The sequence below is a fragment of the Orcinus orca genome, chromosome 19 (genome assembly GCF_937001465.1).
Source record: "Orcinus orca chromosome 19, mOrcOrc1.1, whole genome shotgun sequence".
Taxonomy (NCBI): domain Eukaryota; kingdom Metazoa; phylum Chordata; class Mammalia; order Artiodactyla; family Delphinidae; genus Orcinus; species Orcinus orca.
Window position 1 is genome coordinate 33,304,730 of NC_064577.1, and position 17,516 is coordinate 33,322,245.

General features: G+C 49.4%; 1 protein-coding gene across 3 annotated transcripts in view; it reads right to left on the bottom strand.

The window, feature by feature from the left end:
- NPLOC4 (NPL4 homolog, ubiquitin recognition factor) overlaps positions 1–17,516 on the bottom strand; it is a 56,027-nt gene that overhangs the window by 7,392 nt on the left and 31,119 nt on the right. For 2 of the 3 annotated variants that reach the window (XM_004275567.4, XM_033438743.2), the window contains 4 exons: positions 14,466–14,626; positions 4,148–4,219; positions 1,394–1,489; positions 123–239 (listed from right to left, as the gene is read on the bottom strand). In XM_004275567.4, the coding sequence (XP_004275615.1) occupies positions 123–239; positions 1,394–1,489; positions 4,148–4,219; positions 14,466–14,626 (446 nt within the window). The remainder of the gene's footprint in view (positions 1–122; positions 240–1,393; positions 1,490–4,147; positions 4,220–14,465; positions 14,627–17,516) is intronic. The other variant, XM_033438742.2, reaches the window with a different exon arrangement.

Sequence of the window (17,516 nt, forward strand, 5' to 3'; positions counted from 1 at the left end):
ACCTTTCTATCAAGGCCTTTGTGCAAAGCTGCTGCCCACAGGACAGGTTAAGGGGGACTTAGCTGCTCTGGTGCTGCCCAGCATGCTCTGGTCTGAGGAGTAGAAGCCCACTTGGCCCGTACCTGCAGAGGCATGACGTCATTGGTGACCAGGAACAGCAGGAGGTGGAAATCCGAGATAGTGTCCAGGAACACGGATGAGGTGTTCTGAGACAGGTAGGTGGCCAGGCTGTGGAAGTCCTGGAGTGCCAGGTATGGGGGGAGACAGACACGAGCACCCGTTAGTCCCAAGCCAGAGTCGCAGGAAAGCCACTGTCCTACAAAGATGGAACTGAACACGTTCGGCGCTGATGGATGGGCCTCCCCGTCTCCTTCCAGAACCACTTACTGGGAGCCAAGGACAGAGGAATGCACAGTTGCAGAATAAGCTGTGGCCTCATCTCCCAGGAAAACACTCTCAGTACATTTGACTTATGGAAGAGTGTAAGCAACATGTCTGTGAAGCTGACCCAGCTGTGAGACATGTTCAAACTCACCTCTGGGGGCCAGTGGGAGTGGGAAGGGCCACTGCGGGGCTGGGAGAAGCCCCGTCTGTCTAGGTACATTGTTGATCCAGGGCAGCACGGTAGTGAGGAGTAGGAATCGGGGGGCGGTGGGGAGGATTACGTGACACTAACACTTTCAACAGGAGTGAAAGCGGGAGATTCAAGAGTGCCACCCCAGTCAGTGGCTCTGCACCTCCACAAGCACCTGGGCAGATGGGCAGTGAGGAAACCAAAGCATCAGAGAGGCCTTGTACACTAATCACAGCTTCAGAAGACAATCTCACTGTACACATTCTTTAACCAGGCCCCTTTCTGTAGTGCCTGTTATCAACTTGGGAGGTGTGTTCACAGACCATTGATGTGGCAGGACAAGGCAGTCACAGCAGTTCTGATCGGGCCTGATGTGCAGGTGAGAGCCAAGGTGGCCAGGCCACATGAGCCCCCACGGCTTGGATGGTGCCTGAGAAACATGGCAGGGTAATGAGGTAGGGGGCAGAGCACGCAGCACAGTGAGACACTGTCACAAAAGACAACGCTTACCAACGATCAATAACGTTGTTGGGAGAGGACAAGAAGTGACCAATAAAACAGGCCCCCTGAGAATGGTCCTTCCAGCAAATCCACAGGCCTGAGGGCTTACAGGGATTTGCCTCTGTGCTCATCCACTGCCCCTGCCCTGGAGAGGGCTCATGTGATCAGCAGTGTCTTAGACAAAGGCCTAGCCAGGTTTTGTCACAAAAACAAATCAGGAGAGTCAGAAAGCTTGCTACTTTCTAGAAAAACAATAGTGACACTAGATAAACAAACAGTAGGGACTCTAAATTATGTTTCTAAAGACAAAGAGCTTACCTGTGTCTCACCCAATACATCCCGGTTTTCAATAGGAAATGGATTTTGTGAAATAGAAAAAGTATAAACTGGATCCTTGGGGAAAGTTGTTGTGATCTAATGAACGAAAACACAAACCCGTGATAAATTAACTGTGCTATAAACAAGGGTGTGGGCCCTGAGCACACCCCTCCCTGGAGCCCTGAGCTGCTCACAGCAGCAAGAGTCCTAACTGTTCTACACTGAAGGGAATGCTTAACTATTAGGACAGCCCCTAAATGAAAACTCTGAAAACTGTGACTCTGGAAGGCAAACGGAAGAATCGTTTTTCATGACTGGTAAGATCATGGTGCCTGTGGGCAGGTTCCTAACTCCAGCCCCACTGGGACGGCCTCTCACACAGCTGCTCTCCTGCTGCCGCGGGTGAACCAGAGAGTGGGCCACAGGAAAGAGCACAGGTGTGAGCGCCATCTCAGGAGCAGACTCTGTTCCTGTCACCGGGTCTGGAGGGCATGTGCAGAACCAGCCCCTGATGGTTTTGAGAGCCACAGTGCCCTCCAGCGAGCTGGCTGAAGCCTTCTGAATTCCCAGGCACCACTCCATGGAGCCTGGGCATGTCCAGGCAGGGAGAGAAGCAAGGCCATTGAGATGCAGGCATGGTTCTCGCCTGAAGATGGCTGGAGTCAGGAGCTTGTGTCCAAAGGGGAGCCTAAGCCCTTCATTTGGCTCAGACATGCTTTAGAAACGAGAGGGGATTTTAAACCCTACAATCAGTAGAAGCCACAGGGACACTGGCAAGTGTGCGAGAATCAATACAAGTGCAGCTTCTCACTCCTCCTGGCAGATGCCCCTCCCCCAAACACACCCAAGTGTTAGCCATCATCAGCCATCTTTTGGTTGACACAGCTTTTTCTCTGCAACATAACACTAGCAGCAGCAGATTATACCTCGTCCAGATTTAGCGCAGCTATTCTGGTTCCTTCGGGACTATTTCTAAAGAATGAAAATGTTGCTCTGGCCTGTTTTCTGCATCAGTGAAGGCAGCGAGCTGTTCCAGGCCTGCTGGCCCAGGACCTGCTGTGACTGTGCCAGCGCTGTGAACGGTAAGCTGAGCCATCAGCAGCTCCCTAAATCGAGCCCCGCTGGCCTTTTATGGACGAGACCACGTGGCCTCAGGGCACAAGGTGTGGCCTTGAGCACACTGCCAAGTCCTACTGTGAGGCCTCGCTCTGTTCATCAGAGAGATACAGACGACCAGAGAGCCCAAGCCTCCTAAGGCTGCCGTGAGGATCAAATGCACCCAGACACGTGGAGCCCACAGAATGGGTGGCACATGTGGGGCTCAGTCTCAACTGTTGTCATGATTCTAGAGATGGCAGAGGGGCCACTCTGCTGCAGAGGCAAGGCCTGTGGCCTGCTCTCGCCCCTCGCTTTGAAAGGCAGATAAAGGAGTGGACCAGCAACAACAGTAGACCCACTAGTTAAGTAAATGTGGAATTAGGGAAGTATTTGTTAGACCTGTAATTGCAACAGACCTTGGAGAGCAACAGAACCGAGGTTCACACTGCAGCCTGAACATCCCAGATGCCGCGGGAGAGGATGCAGGGTGGTGAGCACTTTGTTTTGTGCTCAAATCCTCTCCCTACCCAGCCTGCCTTGTCACCTAGCTGATGCCTGGCCACCTGCAGAGCACCTCTGCAGAAGCCTGGAAGAGCCACCTGGTCATGAGGTTTAGTCATCAGATGCCCTGGTCAGGTTGGGGTCTGGGGCCGGGCGAGGAGCTGAGCACACCTGTCTGGGCACCTGCTCCAACCTCCTTCCACAGTAAGAGAGCGCTTGGGTATCACAGGGTGGAATGCTCCCCCATCAACCAAACACTACAGTGACAACCACTAAGGCAAGAACTTAGCTCCTTTGTGAAAGGAAAGGGATGGGGAGGCCATTGGGAGAGAAGACCTCAGGAAGCTGGCTTTAAATCACGCAGACTCCTCCTAAGTGTATGCTCCATCAATCTGTTTTCATCTTAATTACACCCTAGGTAGTCTAAAAAGCAGATGCCTTTATGGCCTAGGTAATAAATATGTTCTCGGGAGCTGTCAGTTGGAATGGAGCGTTGGCGGGCTCAGCTCACAGGGACCCACTGCTCCAAATGCAATGATACTTTATGGCCTGAATCATATGCCCATCCTAGTCCAAATGCAGGCTGAATTCATCCTGGCAGGCAGCAATTAGGAAATGAGCCGCCTCCCATACCCTTTGGACAGAGCGCTGACTACTGCAAATGCATCAGGCTCTAGTCCTGCAGCACGCACTCCCCTCTGCACTGTGGCCACATCTCCGTGAGCAGAGCACACCCCCAGAAAGGAGCTGAGACTTGGGGAAGGCGTGTCGGTACCAGGTACCTTCTTGGCTCCTGGAGTGCCCCCCTGGAGACCATGCTGCCCCCACGAGTGGGCCTCTGAGCTGTGGCCAGGGCAGCACCTGTGCACAGAGCCAGGGAGAGGCTCGCTGACCTCCAGAGGCTGCTTGGCCTTGTCGGTGGTCCTTTGCTACACTTTAGGTTGGGAGAAGTTAACCCCTTAAATTGTTTTTAAGGAAATAAAAAACGAAAAGCCCTTAAGGTTTCTAGCTTTTCAGGGATGCCAGGAGCTCAGTGACTCAGAACACCTCTGGATGCCTGTCCTGTGCAGGCCGTAGAGCAGGTATTCAAGCCGCCACCCTTGCGAGGCCACCCCAAGCCGTCCTGACCTCCAGGGGGAGATGACACACACTTACGTCTATGATCAGATACTCCACGGGCAGGGGGCGAGCCAGCTGGGTAATCTCGTTGCCAAACTTGTCTATGTCCTGAAACACAAGACAAAGGTCCAGGGGGTGAGTGCAGGTGTGCCGACCTGTGACAGGTTTTCCATTCACACGCTTGTCTCACCCCTTAAATTACTACAATTCTTGTTGAAGTATATGAAAAGCAGAGAGGAAAATGTGCATATTTTTGCAGTGAATCCACCTTCCATCACTTCTTGGAGCTCTTGATGACGGCCAAGACTCAAGAAAGCAGCCTTGGGGGCTTCCCTGGTGGCGCAGTGGTTAAGAATCTGCCTGCCAATGCAGAGTACACAGGTTCGAGCCCTGGTCGGGAAAGATCCCATATGCCGCAGAGCAACTAAGCCTATGCGCCACAACTATTGAGCCTATGCTCTAGAGTCCGTGAGCCACAATTACTAAGCCCATGCACCACAACTACTGAAGCCCACGCACCTAGAGCCCATGCTCCACAACAAGAGAAGCCACCACAATGAGAATCCCACGCACTGCAACGAAGACCCAACGTAGCAACAAACAAATATATATATATATATATAGCACCAGCCTGGTGCTAAAGCTGTGGAGACACAGACCCCGGGCTCCCACCCCGTCAGGCTACATCTGTACCCCTCCTCCTCTATAAGCTCTCCTAGTCTCACACCTGAATGCTAACTCTTAACAACCTTACACACACCTCTGGAAACCCAACTTCATGGAAACTTAATCCTTATACATTAATAAAATAAACACACACACAAATCAGTACACATACACACAAATACGCAGACATGGAAAACCACCACCACCAATCTGTCAAAGTCTAAACTTCTTTTGCTTTATCAGATGCATGGAACATAGTTTAATTATGGGGAAAAATGGCCAGCATATGTTCATTAATCATAAAATGAAAATGAGATCTGATTTATGTCAAACTTGCTGAGTTCAAACACAGCTCTAGAAATAAATTCATAAGAACCAACACTTTTCATTAAAGATTCTGCAAGAGGGGGTCATATTTTCTATTTAAATCATCACTTAACATTATATAAATCATTCAAGTCATATATAAATTATACATCCATAATTTCCAATTATGGGGCCTTACATAAAAGTTTATGTTTATTAAAGCTCAGACCCTAATGGGTGTCAAGCAGATCTCTCTGAGGTGTGCAGGTGACACAAAGCCACCCCTAGCACATCACACCTTCCAGGGATGTCAGAGGCCCATGCCATCTTTTGAGACAACCTTCTCAGGCTGTCCTACATTAAACCGAGTCCATTATCCTAATAGGAATTCCAGAGGCTCCATGTGGCCCTGCTCTTTTTTTATTTTATTTTCCCCAGAAATTAAACTCTCTGGTCCGCAGCACATCTCAGATTATCCACACCTTCCCTACCTTTTCTCTGTTCACAACCCAGAGAGTTGCTAGCAAGAACCTGCCCCTCTGCCCTTCCAGAAAACGGTCCAAATACATCTAACCAAACACATCTAAGCCAGCCACATAGGGAGCAGGAGCACCATCAAAGGACAGGTTCCTGGAAACAGTGTCCGTTCTGTCTGTCTGCCTTCCTTTGAGGTTGGAATACTGTCCCTTCCACCTGGGCAAGAGTCCCTGGTCCTTCCGCATGCTCGTTGCTGCAGCAGGTAGGCTGGGCCTGGCTTTCCGTGGCTCTACCAGCTTTGACAGTGGCAGCCCAAGGTATGAGGCCTGCTGAGTGGGTCCTGGGGCCCCAGAAGCGGTAGTTTCTACTGGAGGAAATACGGTAGGAGGCGGGAATCAAACCCAATCGAACTACATCACCATTTCCAAAAATATACGCTTGCCCCTACAAGAAACAACCTGCAACAATTCACACATAATTAGCCCGTCTGGAATTCATCTTCAAATCTAATTAAGCTCTAATATGCAGAGACATTTTCCCAGCACCTGTTCGCTTTAATCTTCCCCTCTAGGGATGATTCTTGTTAAATGCCCCCCTCTCTTTTTTGTGTGTCATGCTATTCTCTTTCAAATTTAACTACCCCACTGCATCCTTCTGCTCCCCAAGAAAATAAAGGTGCTGCATCCCCTTCTCTTCCCTGGAGGAAAAGCAGGTACCTTCTATCTCTCCCCCATGCCTTCACTCAAATGTTTTTGCCAACCAAGCCTTAGCCCCATACACCATTTTAAAAGGCAATTACTTTTTATGGGCGTTAGCAAATGTCAGGCAGAGTACACTAGGAGGAAGACACCTTAATTCTTAGTTTGGCAGCTGCCAAAGTGTCAGAAATTTTATCTCCACCTGGAGCAAGACACTGGGAGAGTCAGAAATTGAGGTCCCTGGTGCCTCGCTACCTGCTATTGGCCATGTCTGGAAACATCAACAAGAAATCCAGGGATCTCTGTCTTTGTTAGCTCAAAGGCAGGCAGGCTTTGTGCCAGGACAACAGCAAACTCCACTTACTGGGTGGCACCATCTTGCTTTGGAAAAGGAAAATGAAATCCTTAATGTATTGCTTTTCTTCTTACAAAACTGGCAAGAAGGTAACAAGTGAAACTAGCAGTTTCTGAGACTTCGCAGAATAAAGCAAGAAAAAAATTTCTCAGGACAAAGTTTCTTAAAGAATCCCGTTTAGGACTACCCTGGTGGTGCAGTGGTTAAGAAGCCGCCTGCCTATGCTGGGGACACGGGTTCGAGTTCTGGTCCGAGAACATCCCACATGCCACGGAGTAACTAAGCCCACGCGCCACAACTACAGAGCCTGCTCTCTAGAGCCTGCGTGCCGCAACTACCGAGCCCGCGTGCTGCAACTACTGAAGCCTGCGTGCCTAGAGCCCGTGCTCCACAACAAGAGAAGCCACCGCAATGAGGAGCCCGCACACCGCAACAAAGACCCAATGCAGCCAAATAAAAGAAAAAATTTTTAATTTAAAAATTAAAAAAAGTAAAAGCACTAAAAGAAAATGTAGGTAAATATACAGCTTTGAGGTAAAGAATTACTTCCTAAGTATGATGACAAAGGCAGGAATTACAATGAAAAAGGATTAACGTACCTTTGAAATCACAAAATGTTACACCTTACTTTGTATGAAAGGTATAAAGAAAATGATATCCTGGCATGTGTCTGCAATATATGACAAAGGGTTAATGTATAAAGACTTCACAAACGAATGTGAAAGTGATGAACCACCTTACAAATACCTCAGGGCACACAGAGGCGATTCATAAAGAAAACACCAACACACACAGGGGACTTGGGACAGAGTGAGTGCAGAGCATGGGGTCCTGAGAGCAGGGCCCAGGCAGGCAAGCAGACTAGCGCAGGGCTGGCCTGCGGCACAGTCTGAGCATGTAACTGCAGCCTTCTTGGAGGAACTTTGGGAGACCACACGAAACCCTTGAAATATATGTTATCCTTTGACAAAACAACGCATGGAATGGTTTGCTTGGAATGTCTCAAGTAACTCAGCACACACATGGAGTGAGCTCCTGGATGAGCCACAAAGCACTTCTGGTAAGTGCCAGATGCTGGGACAAACCCGTGTCGGGCTGAGGACAGGTCAGTAAATGATGCCTAGGACAAAGAAGACTCCACAGTCCCCCCAGAGAGCGCTGGTCCCCTCCACAGCCGCGACGCCGCAGCTGCCTGCATGCTCTCTCCTCCCTGCAGCAGCCACCTGTCAACTCTTCCAACTCCTCAGCACTGAGCCCACAACCACCCTTCATGCCAGGAACCCACCCTGCTGCCCCTCCACCTGGGCAGCTGCCTAAGAGCAGTGTTCCCTGGGGTCTCCAATCTCGGCTTCTCTCCTCTACTTCCAAGGCTTTAATTTGGGGTTTCTGGGCAGATAACCGTGAAAAGGGCCTCTCAACCTCCTTCCGGTCCCACCACATCAAACTTCAAACACGGGCATCTGAACTCACCCCACCCCCCCTGCTCTCACCACTACTCATCAAGGTTTACAACTCCAGCACCCACCACTCACCCAAACCAGAGACCCAGTTCCATCCTGTCCTCCCCGGGACCGTGCAAGGCCCATGGAGCTCTTGGCTCCAGGACACCCTCTCCATCCCCAAATGCCATGGGGAGCAGACACATGTCACCTGGACTGTGGCACCAGCCTTCTCACTGGCCACCGGACTCTGTACCCAGAAAGAATCTTCCACACTGGGGAGCTCCCTCCCCACGGCCTGGCCTTCAGCTCCTCCAGCCGCACCTCACACTGGACGGTAGACCCCACCGCACATCTCTCTCCTGCTGCCCCTCCTGGATCGGCCCTGGCATTTGACACTCATGTTGCTGCAAAAGCCTCCTGCCTCCAGACCCCCCTTCACGCCACATCCAGCAAGATTGTTCCAGAATCACCTTCCATCTTTCTTTCTTTGGCTTCTCACTGCCCACCACCCCCATCACGTGCACATTCCAGCCAGACTGAGCCTGGGACCCCTAGATGCACCATGCCCTCTGGACGTGTGGCCCCCAGATGGGCTTCCTCCCCACCTGGCTAACTTCCACGCTGCACTGGACACCTCAACAGCCACCAACAGACCACCTGGGAAGAGAGGATGATTGTGACTTGCTCATCACTGTAGCCCCGGGGTCTGGCGAGGGACGCCGCACCCTATCCACAGCTGGACCGAGTGCAGAGGCTGCGGTTCCAGAGGCAAGGCCCTGTCAACGTCCACGGGTCCATGCATGCATGCAGGGTGCTGGAAGGACAGGTGAAGAGGCGTGTTGGGGTATCTATTTCCTTATTAACCTGTAATGCAGGATTTCCCATAAAAAATATACATTTGATTTCACATTAATAAAATGTTCTTAGTTAATATTTAGAAGGCTTGCACTCCTAATGCACATGGAACCATGCACCTCACCGTTCTGCTGCCCATCCCCAAGCATCCCCTCGCCGGCTGACTAGATCCTCGCTCCAAAACCCTCCTCTGTGTGCACCTCTCCCCACCTTTACAGGAGGTGCTCCCCGGCCGTTCTTTCACTGGCTGCACGGGACTTCCTAGGACAGACAGATCGGAGCTGTAGACAAGGGTGGACCCTCAAGCTTTCCACCCCCATCTCCTGTGTGAACGCACATACAAACGTGTATACGTACAGGCATCAACATCTACAAGTGTGCCTTTAAAAAACAAAAAGTTAATTGGGATTTTACTGTATATAGATACATTTGTAATTTTACATCATGAGTTTTATCCCATACCTTCAAGTAATTTTCAAACACACACCTTTAGTGATCACAGAATATCCCACCATATAGATGTATTGTAATTTAATGCCCGTTATTAGACTTTTAGATTGCTTTAAGTTTTTGTTACCACAGATAACACCATGATGAACAGCCTTAGACAAATATGGGTACGTGTCCTGTTTACAAGGTATATTTTAAATCCAACCCCAAAGCCCACAGGAGGACTAAAAGGATTACTTAAATGTTTGCTTTCATAGGTCTCTTTGCTCAAACTGGTATTTTCCTGAAACGTATGAGAAATGAGTGTCTCAAATCCTACAGGGCTATAAACAATCCTGGGAAGCCCTTCTAGCCTGCTCTCACTAACAGGCAAGTGAGCGATCTAAGAAAACAGCAGCATGATTAAGGAAATAACGTGTGTTCCACGGCAAAAGGGAGCTCTCTTCTTAAGGGCAAGAAACTTACAAGGCATGGAAATAAAAAGCAAATTTCCAACCTGATAAAGGGTACTACAAAAAAACAAAAACAAAAAAACCCACAGCAAACTCATAGTTAATGATGAAATCCCGAAAGCACATCCTTTACAATTAAAAACCAGACAAAAGTGATCACTAGACATTGTTCCAGAAGCCCTAGCCAGCACGAGGAGTGAAAATGAAGGGAAGGGAGAAAAAGAACTGTCACTCCTGGATAATACACTCATCTGTGTGGAGAACCCAGAACACACATACAAATTAGAGGAACAAGTAACAGCTGAACTGCCAAATGGTAGTTTTTATAATATGTAGAAACTATAAAGTACCTAGGAACAGTCTAACAAATGACGGACAAGGCTTTCAAGGAGAAAAATCCTAACTTTCTGAGAGAGGTCAAAGAACAAGAAACAAAGGGCAGCATCACACACATTGCGGGGGGGGGGGAGTGGGGGGGGTGGGCGTGACCTATTTGTTGTGTGCAACCTGCAGGCAAGTCTCCATGAAGGAGTGAAGGGTCAAGAACAGTCAGAGCTCGGGAAGAAAAGCAGGGAAGGGCTGTGATGGATCAGGGACGAAGAGTAAAGTTACAGTGACTCGGACAGTGCGACGTTGGTGCTGGCTGAGGAACACCGGCCAGTGGACAGAAGGGAGGACAGAGACACAGCCACGATCACAGAGACGACTGGTAATGGAAAGGCACCACAGATCAACAGAGAAAGAAGAGGGTTTTTCCCAATAAATGGTGTTCAGACAGTATATGACTAAAAACTAAGAAGGAAACTGGGCCCCTATCTCACACCACACATCTGAAATAATCCCAGGTAGAAGAAGAATCCAAAAACATCAACCTTAGAGAAGACAAGATAACAGACTTTCTTTGTGATTCAAAATGCCAACCATAAAGACAAGATTCAGAAAACTGACCACATGGAAACATAAACTTTCTGCCTCAATGACACCATGGGAGTGGAGAGGCAGAGGTGTCACACCCCTGACTGACAGGGTTAGAGGCAGGGAGAAAAAGATTGAACCACCCAGGGAAGAAGAGGAAACAGACACAACAAGCACGTTACGGGAGACAGGACGAGCCAACAAACAAAGAAAAAGGAGTCTGGCCTCACTTATGATCAGGACGGCACAGTTACAGCTCAAGGAAATGCCCCATGAGTGTCTGAGTGGGGAGTGGGACTCGGGCCCAAGGCTGCGGAGCGTGGTGGTTCGCACGGCATTCTGCTCGCAGTGGGCACATGCCGAGGTGACATGATGGCCACATGCAGGCAGGTCTCAGGCCACACCGGGATAAGTGAATGTGGCCCATCTCCAAGGACAAAAGAACACAGTTTTGGGTCTACAGTGTGCAGCAACATATAAAACTCAACACCTGCTTTAGGAAAACACACAAAGGAGGTAAAACTAGAAGAAAAGCAAGAATGTCATAGTGCACCCCCGAAGGCAGTGCTCCCTCTGGAGGGGGAGAAAAGGAGACAGAGCAGGGAGAAGGATCCAGCAGCTTCAGAGGCCACAGGAACGTTCTGGTCCTTAACTCTGGGGTAGAGACTCAGGATTGGTATTTCTGCTTTTTTTATTCCTTAAACATGTTTTATAAATAATCTTTCATATCTACTCAATATTTAATTTTTTAAAATTAATTTATTTTTGGCTGTGTTGGGTCTTCGTTGCTGTGCGTGGGCTTTCTCTAGTTGCGGCAAGTAGTGGCTACTCTTTGTTGTGGTGTGCAGGCTTCTCACTGCAGTGGCTTCTCTTATTGCGGAGCATGGACTCTAGGCATGCAGGCTTCAGTAGTTGTGGCACGCGGGCTCAGTAGTTGTGGCTCGTAGGCCCTAGAGCGCAGGCTCAGTAGTTGTGGCGCATGGGCTTAGTTGCTCTGTGGCATGTGGGATCTTCCTGGACCAGGGCTCAAACCCTGGTCCCCTGCATTGGCAGGTGGATTCTTAACCACTGTGCCACCAGGGAAGTCCCTATATTTAATTTTTAAAACTCTGAAAAGAGAAAGAAATGGCAGCCTGATGACCCTGGAGCAATGTATTCATGCACACTGAGCGCACCGGGGCTGCACAAGCCTCTGTGGCTAAAGGGGAGGGGCTCTCCACAAGGACAACAGGCCCCGTTACGGCCCCCAGACCAGTGAGCTGTGCCAAAAGGCTCAGGACGGCAGCCAGCAGGACCACCAGGTCTCAGGGTCTAAAACTGAGTCAAAACATAGATTCTACATTACAAAACAGTGCCATACAAATACATCTTATAAGATAGAAACTTTTGAGGGAAAGACTGAACCCTCACATTGGTTCCCAGCGTGGTGTGACTTGATGTGTGAATGTTTAATAATGGTTTAAAACTAATGATTCTTCAAAGTACCTGATGCCTACACAGGATTTGTGTAAGGGTGAGATCTGTGTTATCAAGCCAGGTAATTGCTATTAAACACCACAGGAGGGAAGAGACAATGGGAGTTCCTAAACAAGGCTCTTTGGAAATATTTTCTTTCAAGAATGATATGGAGAACCCTTTCCTGGGGCTCCTTACTGTCCCCAAATCTGAGGGGTCATCTAAGCAAGTTGTCACAGTCCAGCCTCACTCTGTCCCTCCACTGCCACCACCTGAAAGGAGCAGATACAACAGCGAGGCCTGCCTGCTGCAGAGGAAAGACAGACTGCTCGCTACCTACTGGCCTGGCCTTCCTGGCTCAGTGACAGTCCCCGCCCCCGCAGCCCTCGGACCACGCAGCAGCGCTGATTCAGAAGCAGATTGAAGACTTTCATTCCAAAGAGCTGAGGAGGAGACCAGGAGCAGGGACAAGACTCTCAGGCCCTTGTGCCCTTCCTTTGCACATCACCCACTGCCACAGACACCCACAGCATGGACAAGCCAGCTCTAGACAGGGTCTCAGCCCCACTTCTGATCCCTGAAGAGGTGAAGTCTTTGTCACAATCAGGTAGTCTCTGGTCTCCAAATCACCACCAGGACGAGGCCCCAGAGCCCCTCAGCTTCTAGGCGCTCTCCTGGGTGTCTGATGCATCCCGCAGGTAGTAAGCTGCGCCCATACCACTGAATGCTATTCGGCAATGAAAAGAATGAAGTACTGCAGGCTGCAGGCACGGAGGAACCTTTAGACATTACGGTTAGTGGTGAAAAGTCAGTCACAAAAGACCACACACTGTAGGATTCCATCAGGGAAACCTCAGAGAAAGCAGATCAGCGGTTGCCAGGAGTTGGGAGGACTGGGGAGTAACTGTTAAAGGATGTAGGGCCTCTTTTGGGGGGACAAGAATGTTCTAAAATTAGATTGTGGTGATGATTACACAACCCTGTGAACATCCTAAGAGCCCCTGAGCCGGGCACATTAAATGAGTGAATTGTGTGGTATGTGAATTGCATCTCAATAAAGCTGTTTAAAAATGCAGACTTAGGGACTTCCCTGGTCCAGTGGCTAAGACTACGTGCTCCCAATGAAGGGGGCCTGGGTTTGATCCCTGGTCAGGGAACTTGATCCCACATGCTGCAACTAAAAAATCCCACATGCTGCAACGAAAATCCCACATGCGGCAACAAAGATCCCACGTGCAGCAACTAAGACCTGGTGCAGCCAAATAAATAAATAAATATTTTTAAGAAAGAATTTTAAAAAACTAAATAAAATTTTTAAAAATAAATAAATAAAAATGCAGACTTGCTAGAACAATAAAAACAACAAAACAATGACTAGACATGCACACACTGATATAAAAAAATTGCTGAAAGATATCAAATCATTTTAAAGAAATTAGATCATCACTCTTTCTGGGTTTTCATTGCTTGCCTATTTTATTTCCAGGCCCCTTCTGCCAGCAGGTCTTTGTGGCCTAAGTGCAGTGAGATTGTGAGCAGACCTGTCAACCTAGAACTCCTTACACAGTGAAAATATCCTTCAGAAATGGAGAACAACGTACTTCTCAGACACACAAAAGCAGCCGGGAACACAAGAAATATTAAAGGGGTCCTCCAGACAGAGCAGTGCCAGATGGAAACCAAAGTCTGCCCAGGACGGGGAACACGCAGGATGCCTGCCTGTGACCAGAGCAACTCCCATGAGGAGGATGGGAGCCGTGTTGCTAATTCCCAGGGAAGCACCCAACTCCGACTTGTTCAAACCAGATCACAGTTTTCAAAAAAATCATTTTTATAGCTTTCACAGGAAACAAAGGTTTAGAAATGGAGAACTGCTCATCTAAGCGGTTAACCTAAACTTGGTCCCCTCAGGAGAGCCTAACTTCTGCCAAACAGCTCCAACCTTCACTCCTGCTGAGGCCCTGTTAGGCACCATTTCTCCTTTTCAGAAACTGAAACAGTCGGTGTTGCAGTGGTTTCACTTGTATTATGTACCCCTAAACCCAGGGCGTGTCACCCCCACTTCTGCTTATAAGCCCTAACACCACAGAAGCCTGCCTGAGTAGCTAACAAAGGCCCTGGAAATGCCAAAGAGTCCCTTATCCACAAGCTAGGCTCTAGACGACCACGGCTGACCAACAGCTCCCATGGCCAGAATGCACCAAAATTAGCAACGTCCAGGACAGGTCAGTGTCCATGCTGCTCTCCATCCACTTCTCTCTTTCAGTACCGTTGCATTTTTACCTTATAAAACACATCAGGCACGTACTGCTCGCTGCTGGACTCCTTGGCGTAGCCGAGCTCAGGGGCGTCCTTGCAGGGCAGCAGGCACTCATCTCGGACCAGCGCCATGCACTGATTGGACACCTGGTACCCTTCAAAGTGCACCTGGTTGTCGGGGCCACCTGCAAAAGAGAGACCTTCAGCGAGAATCCTCCAAAGGACGTTCAAAACAAGTGTCATCCTTTACTTTGGACCTGCAGAACCAACTCTCATGAGTGTGTCTTGGGTAAGAATCAAAAATGTTTGACAGCAGTTTTACGACAGCCTTGGGCACAAGGCCTTGAGCACAGGGTGTGCAGATGCCACTGCAGCTCCTCAAACAGGCCCCACCAGCGACACGCTCTCTCAGAATCGGGAGGCAAGACTGTTAAACCTTCTCCAACACCCACCCAAAAGCATACTTGGGCTTCTGGTTTTTAGTATCACAGAGATGTGAACAACAGACAGAGCCCTGTGTTCCAGCAAATTCTGTTCTTGAGTGAATGCAGGGAGACGAATGGGAGTGGATGGGAGAACACAGAAACCTTTCCCAGCACAGTGTCAGTATCTGCATAGCATGGAGAGCAGCCCTGACCTCAGACACCTGTGCAGCTGGCACATCAAGGAGGCGTGGACCCCACCACAATGCCTAGGAGGTTGCTCTCCTTGCACCGAGCCCTGCCCTCCACGCCTTCCATTCTAACCTCTCTCAGGCCCTGCTCCAATGAAACCCACAGTAGGGCTTACAGTTTGGGACAAGGGTAAAACCCATCCCAAACGGGTCAGGAGGTCAGGCAGTACCGAGCATGCAGCCATCTTCCTCCCCTGCAGAATCAGGGTCACACTCTGACAACTGTAACAGCCATCATTTTTATGGCTTTGGAGAATTTTAAAAAACCTTCAATATCTCTATCTTAGTTTCTTTGACAAAAACAGAATAAGTTACTGATCAGGGAACAGAAATTTTATCTGTCTGGCTTTCAAACATTTACCAGAAAGCCGATCTGATGGCCAAGCAATCAAAAATGTGAAGGACAGGGCAGAGCCAGCCCCCAAGGGACAAACAGGGGCCTGTGTCTGCTCGACTCTGCACACCAGAGGCCAACAGCAGCTGGCTTCCAAATGCTGCGTCACGCTGGGCTCCAAAGGCCCGGTGGATAGTCAAGCCTAGCATCTTCTCTCTGGCCCTCAACTCACACTCGGGGGAGGTGGCCAGGCCTGGACAGTGACCGCTAACTAAGGTCAAGGCAGCAAACACAGGGCATGTGACCCTCTGGTGCAATCCGGGGAATGAACGTCATAGCACAACGAGTGTGCAGTTCACAAGGAGCAGAGGAGGTCGGGAAGGAACCTGGAGGAGCCGCCCTTGGTGTGTGTACTGTAAACCTGTGCTGGTTTTGAGATAGATGTGGCCTGTGAGAACCAGGGAAAAATGGAAAGCTGTATTTATAAAACAGAAGATTCTTAAAAAAAGCAAGCTCAGTCCATATGGACAGTCTCCAAAGGCAGAGTCACTGACAGGAACCGCAAGCTCCCCATTCCATGTGGAAAAGCAAGAAACCAGGTCCTAAGGGGTTCTCTGAACCTTGCTCTGGTACCGTCCCAGAGATGAAGCAGGCCAGGCCAGTTAACTCTCATTCCCTTCCCAAATCAGTCCATCAGGAAGTCCACTGTGTGATGGAAAGGGGCGGTGATAAAGGACAGCTGCTATTGAGTCTGAGACGCAGCCCAGAAAGTAACATGCACAGCTGAGAATTGAGTGCGAGTGTGCCAGGTGACCGAGACACAGACACCAGCATCGTGGCAGGGAGTTTAAACTTGGACTCTGTGATGATTCTCCTTCCACAAGCTCCTTCATGTGCACATGAGCAAACCCCACATGTAATCATCACTCTTTTCCCCTAAAGGTTTCAAGCTAGAGAAGTTCTTAGAAGGGATCTGCAGACACAAGGCCAAATGGTAAGGCCCCCACACCCCAGCCAGCATCTGGGCCTGCAGCATCAGCAGCAGCTGTGGGGAGCTGACAGCAGCGTGACCATGGAAGCACCATGAACCCCGGGACACACCAGCCAGTCTCCCGGGAGACGGCCATAAACACACAGGACTGCTCCTTCCTGTCCCATCAGGGTCTTAAGGATGGGACTTCGGCAAGGGCATTTCAAACAGCTCCCCAGGGTACCAACACGTCCCTGGTCAAGAACCACTGAAGAGGAGGAAGAGAACAATCTGTCTGGAGTCAGAAGATCTCTGACACTTTGGATAACCACCTTCCATCGCTGCCCCCTGGGAAAGGGAGAGGAATTATGAATCTGAGCATCTCACAGCATTACCAAGAGGGACAAATCAGCACAGATGTGAAAGGACTCTAACTGCAGATCTTATTATAAGTTAAGTGATTTTCTGCCTTATAGTTCGAAAACCCTAGTAAAGTGCCAATTTCGGAGGCAAAAATTCCAAGGTCAATCTATGATTTCCAAATTTCCAACTGAGTCAATAACTGAAAGTACAGGCAGCCCCCAAGTTGGAAACTATTTATAATTCAAAACATGTACCAGTTCTTTGGGCCCACTGAATAATTCCCCACAGAAACAGTAATTAAAGGGGTTAGGTTACCATGGGAGCCCATGGAAGCCTAAAACAGCAGTTCTCACAAGAAGCAGTTCTGGAAATCTGTGGAGATGATTTTTGGTTGTCTCAACGAAGGGGGGCAGCGGGGGGCAGGGGCTGCCAGTTTTAGCAGGCTAGAGTCAAAGGTACCAGACGTCCTGCTGTGACCAGGGAGTCCCACACAATAAAGAACTGTTCCACAACCCACATGGCCTTGAAATGTCCCCCTAACACTCCTGTAGGCAAAACCCCTATTTGTGATGATCTAGGATTAGAATCAATTATATTTTATACACAGCCACAGAAACAAACACGCCCAGCTTTAACACACAGCGAATCCTCTAGGAGCATGATACCACATAAGCTGAGGAAGGGCCCTGCTTGGCTCAGAGCTCCGTGGAGAGCTGCTGAGTGTCTGGGAACCGC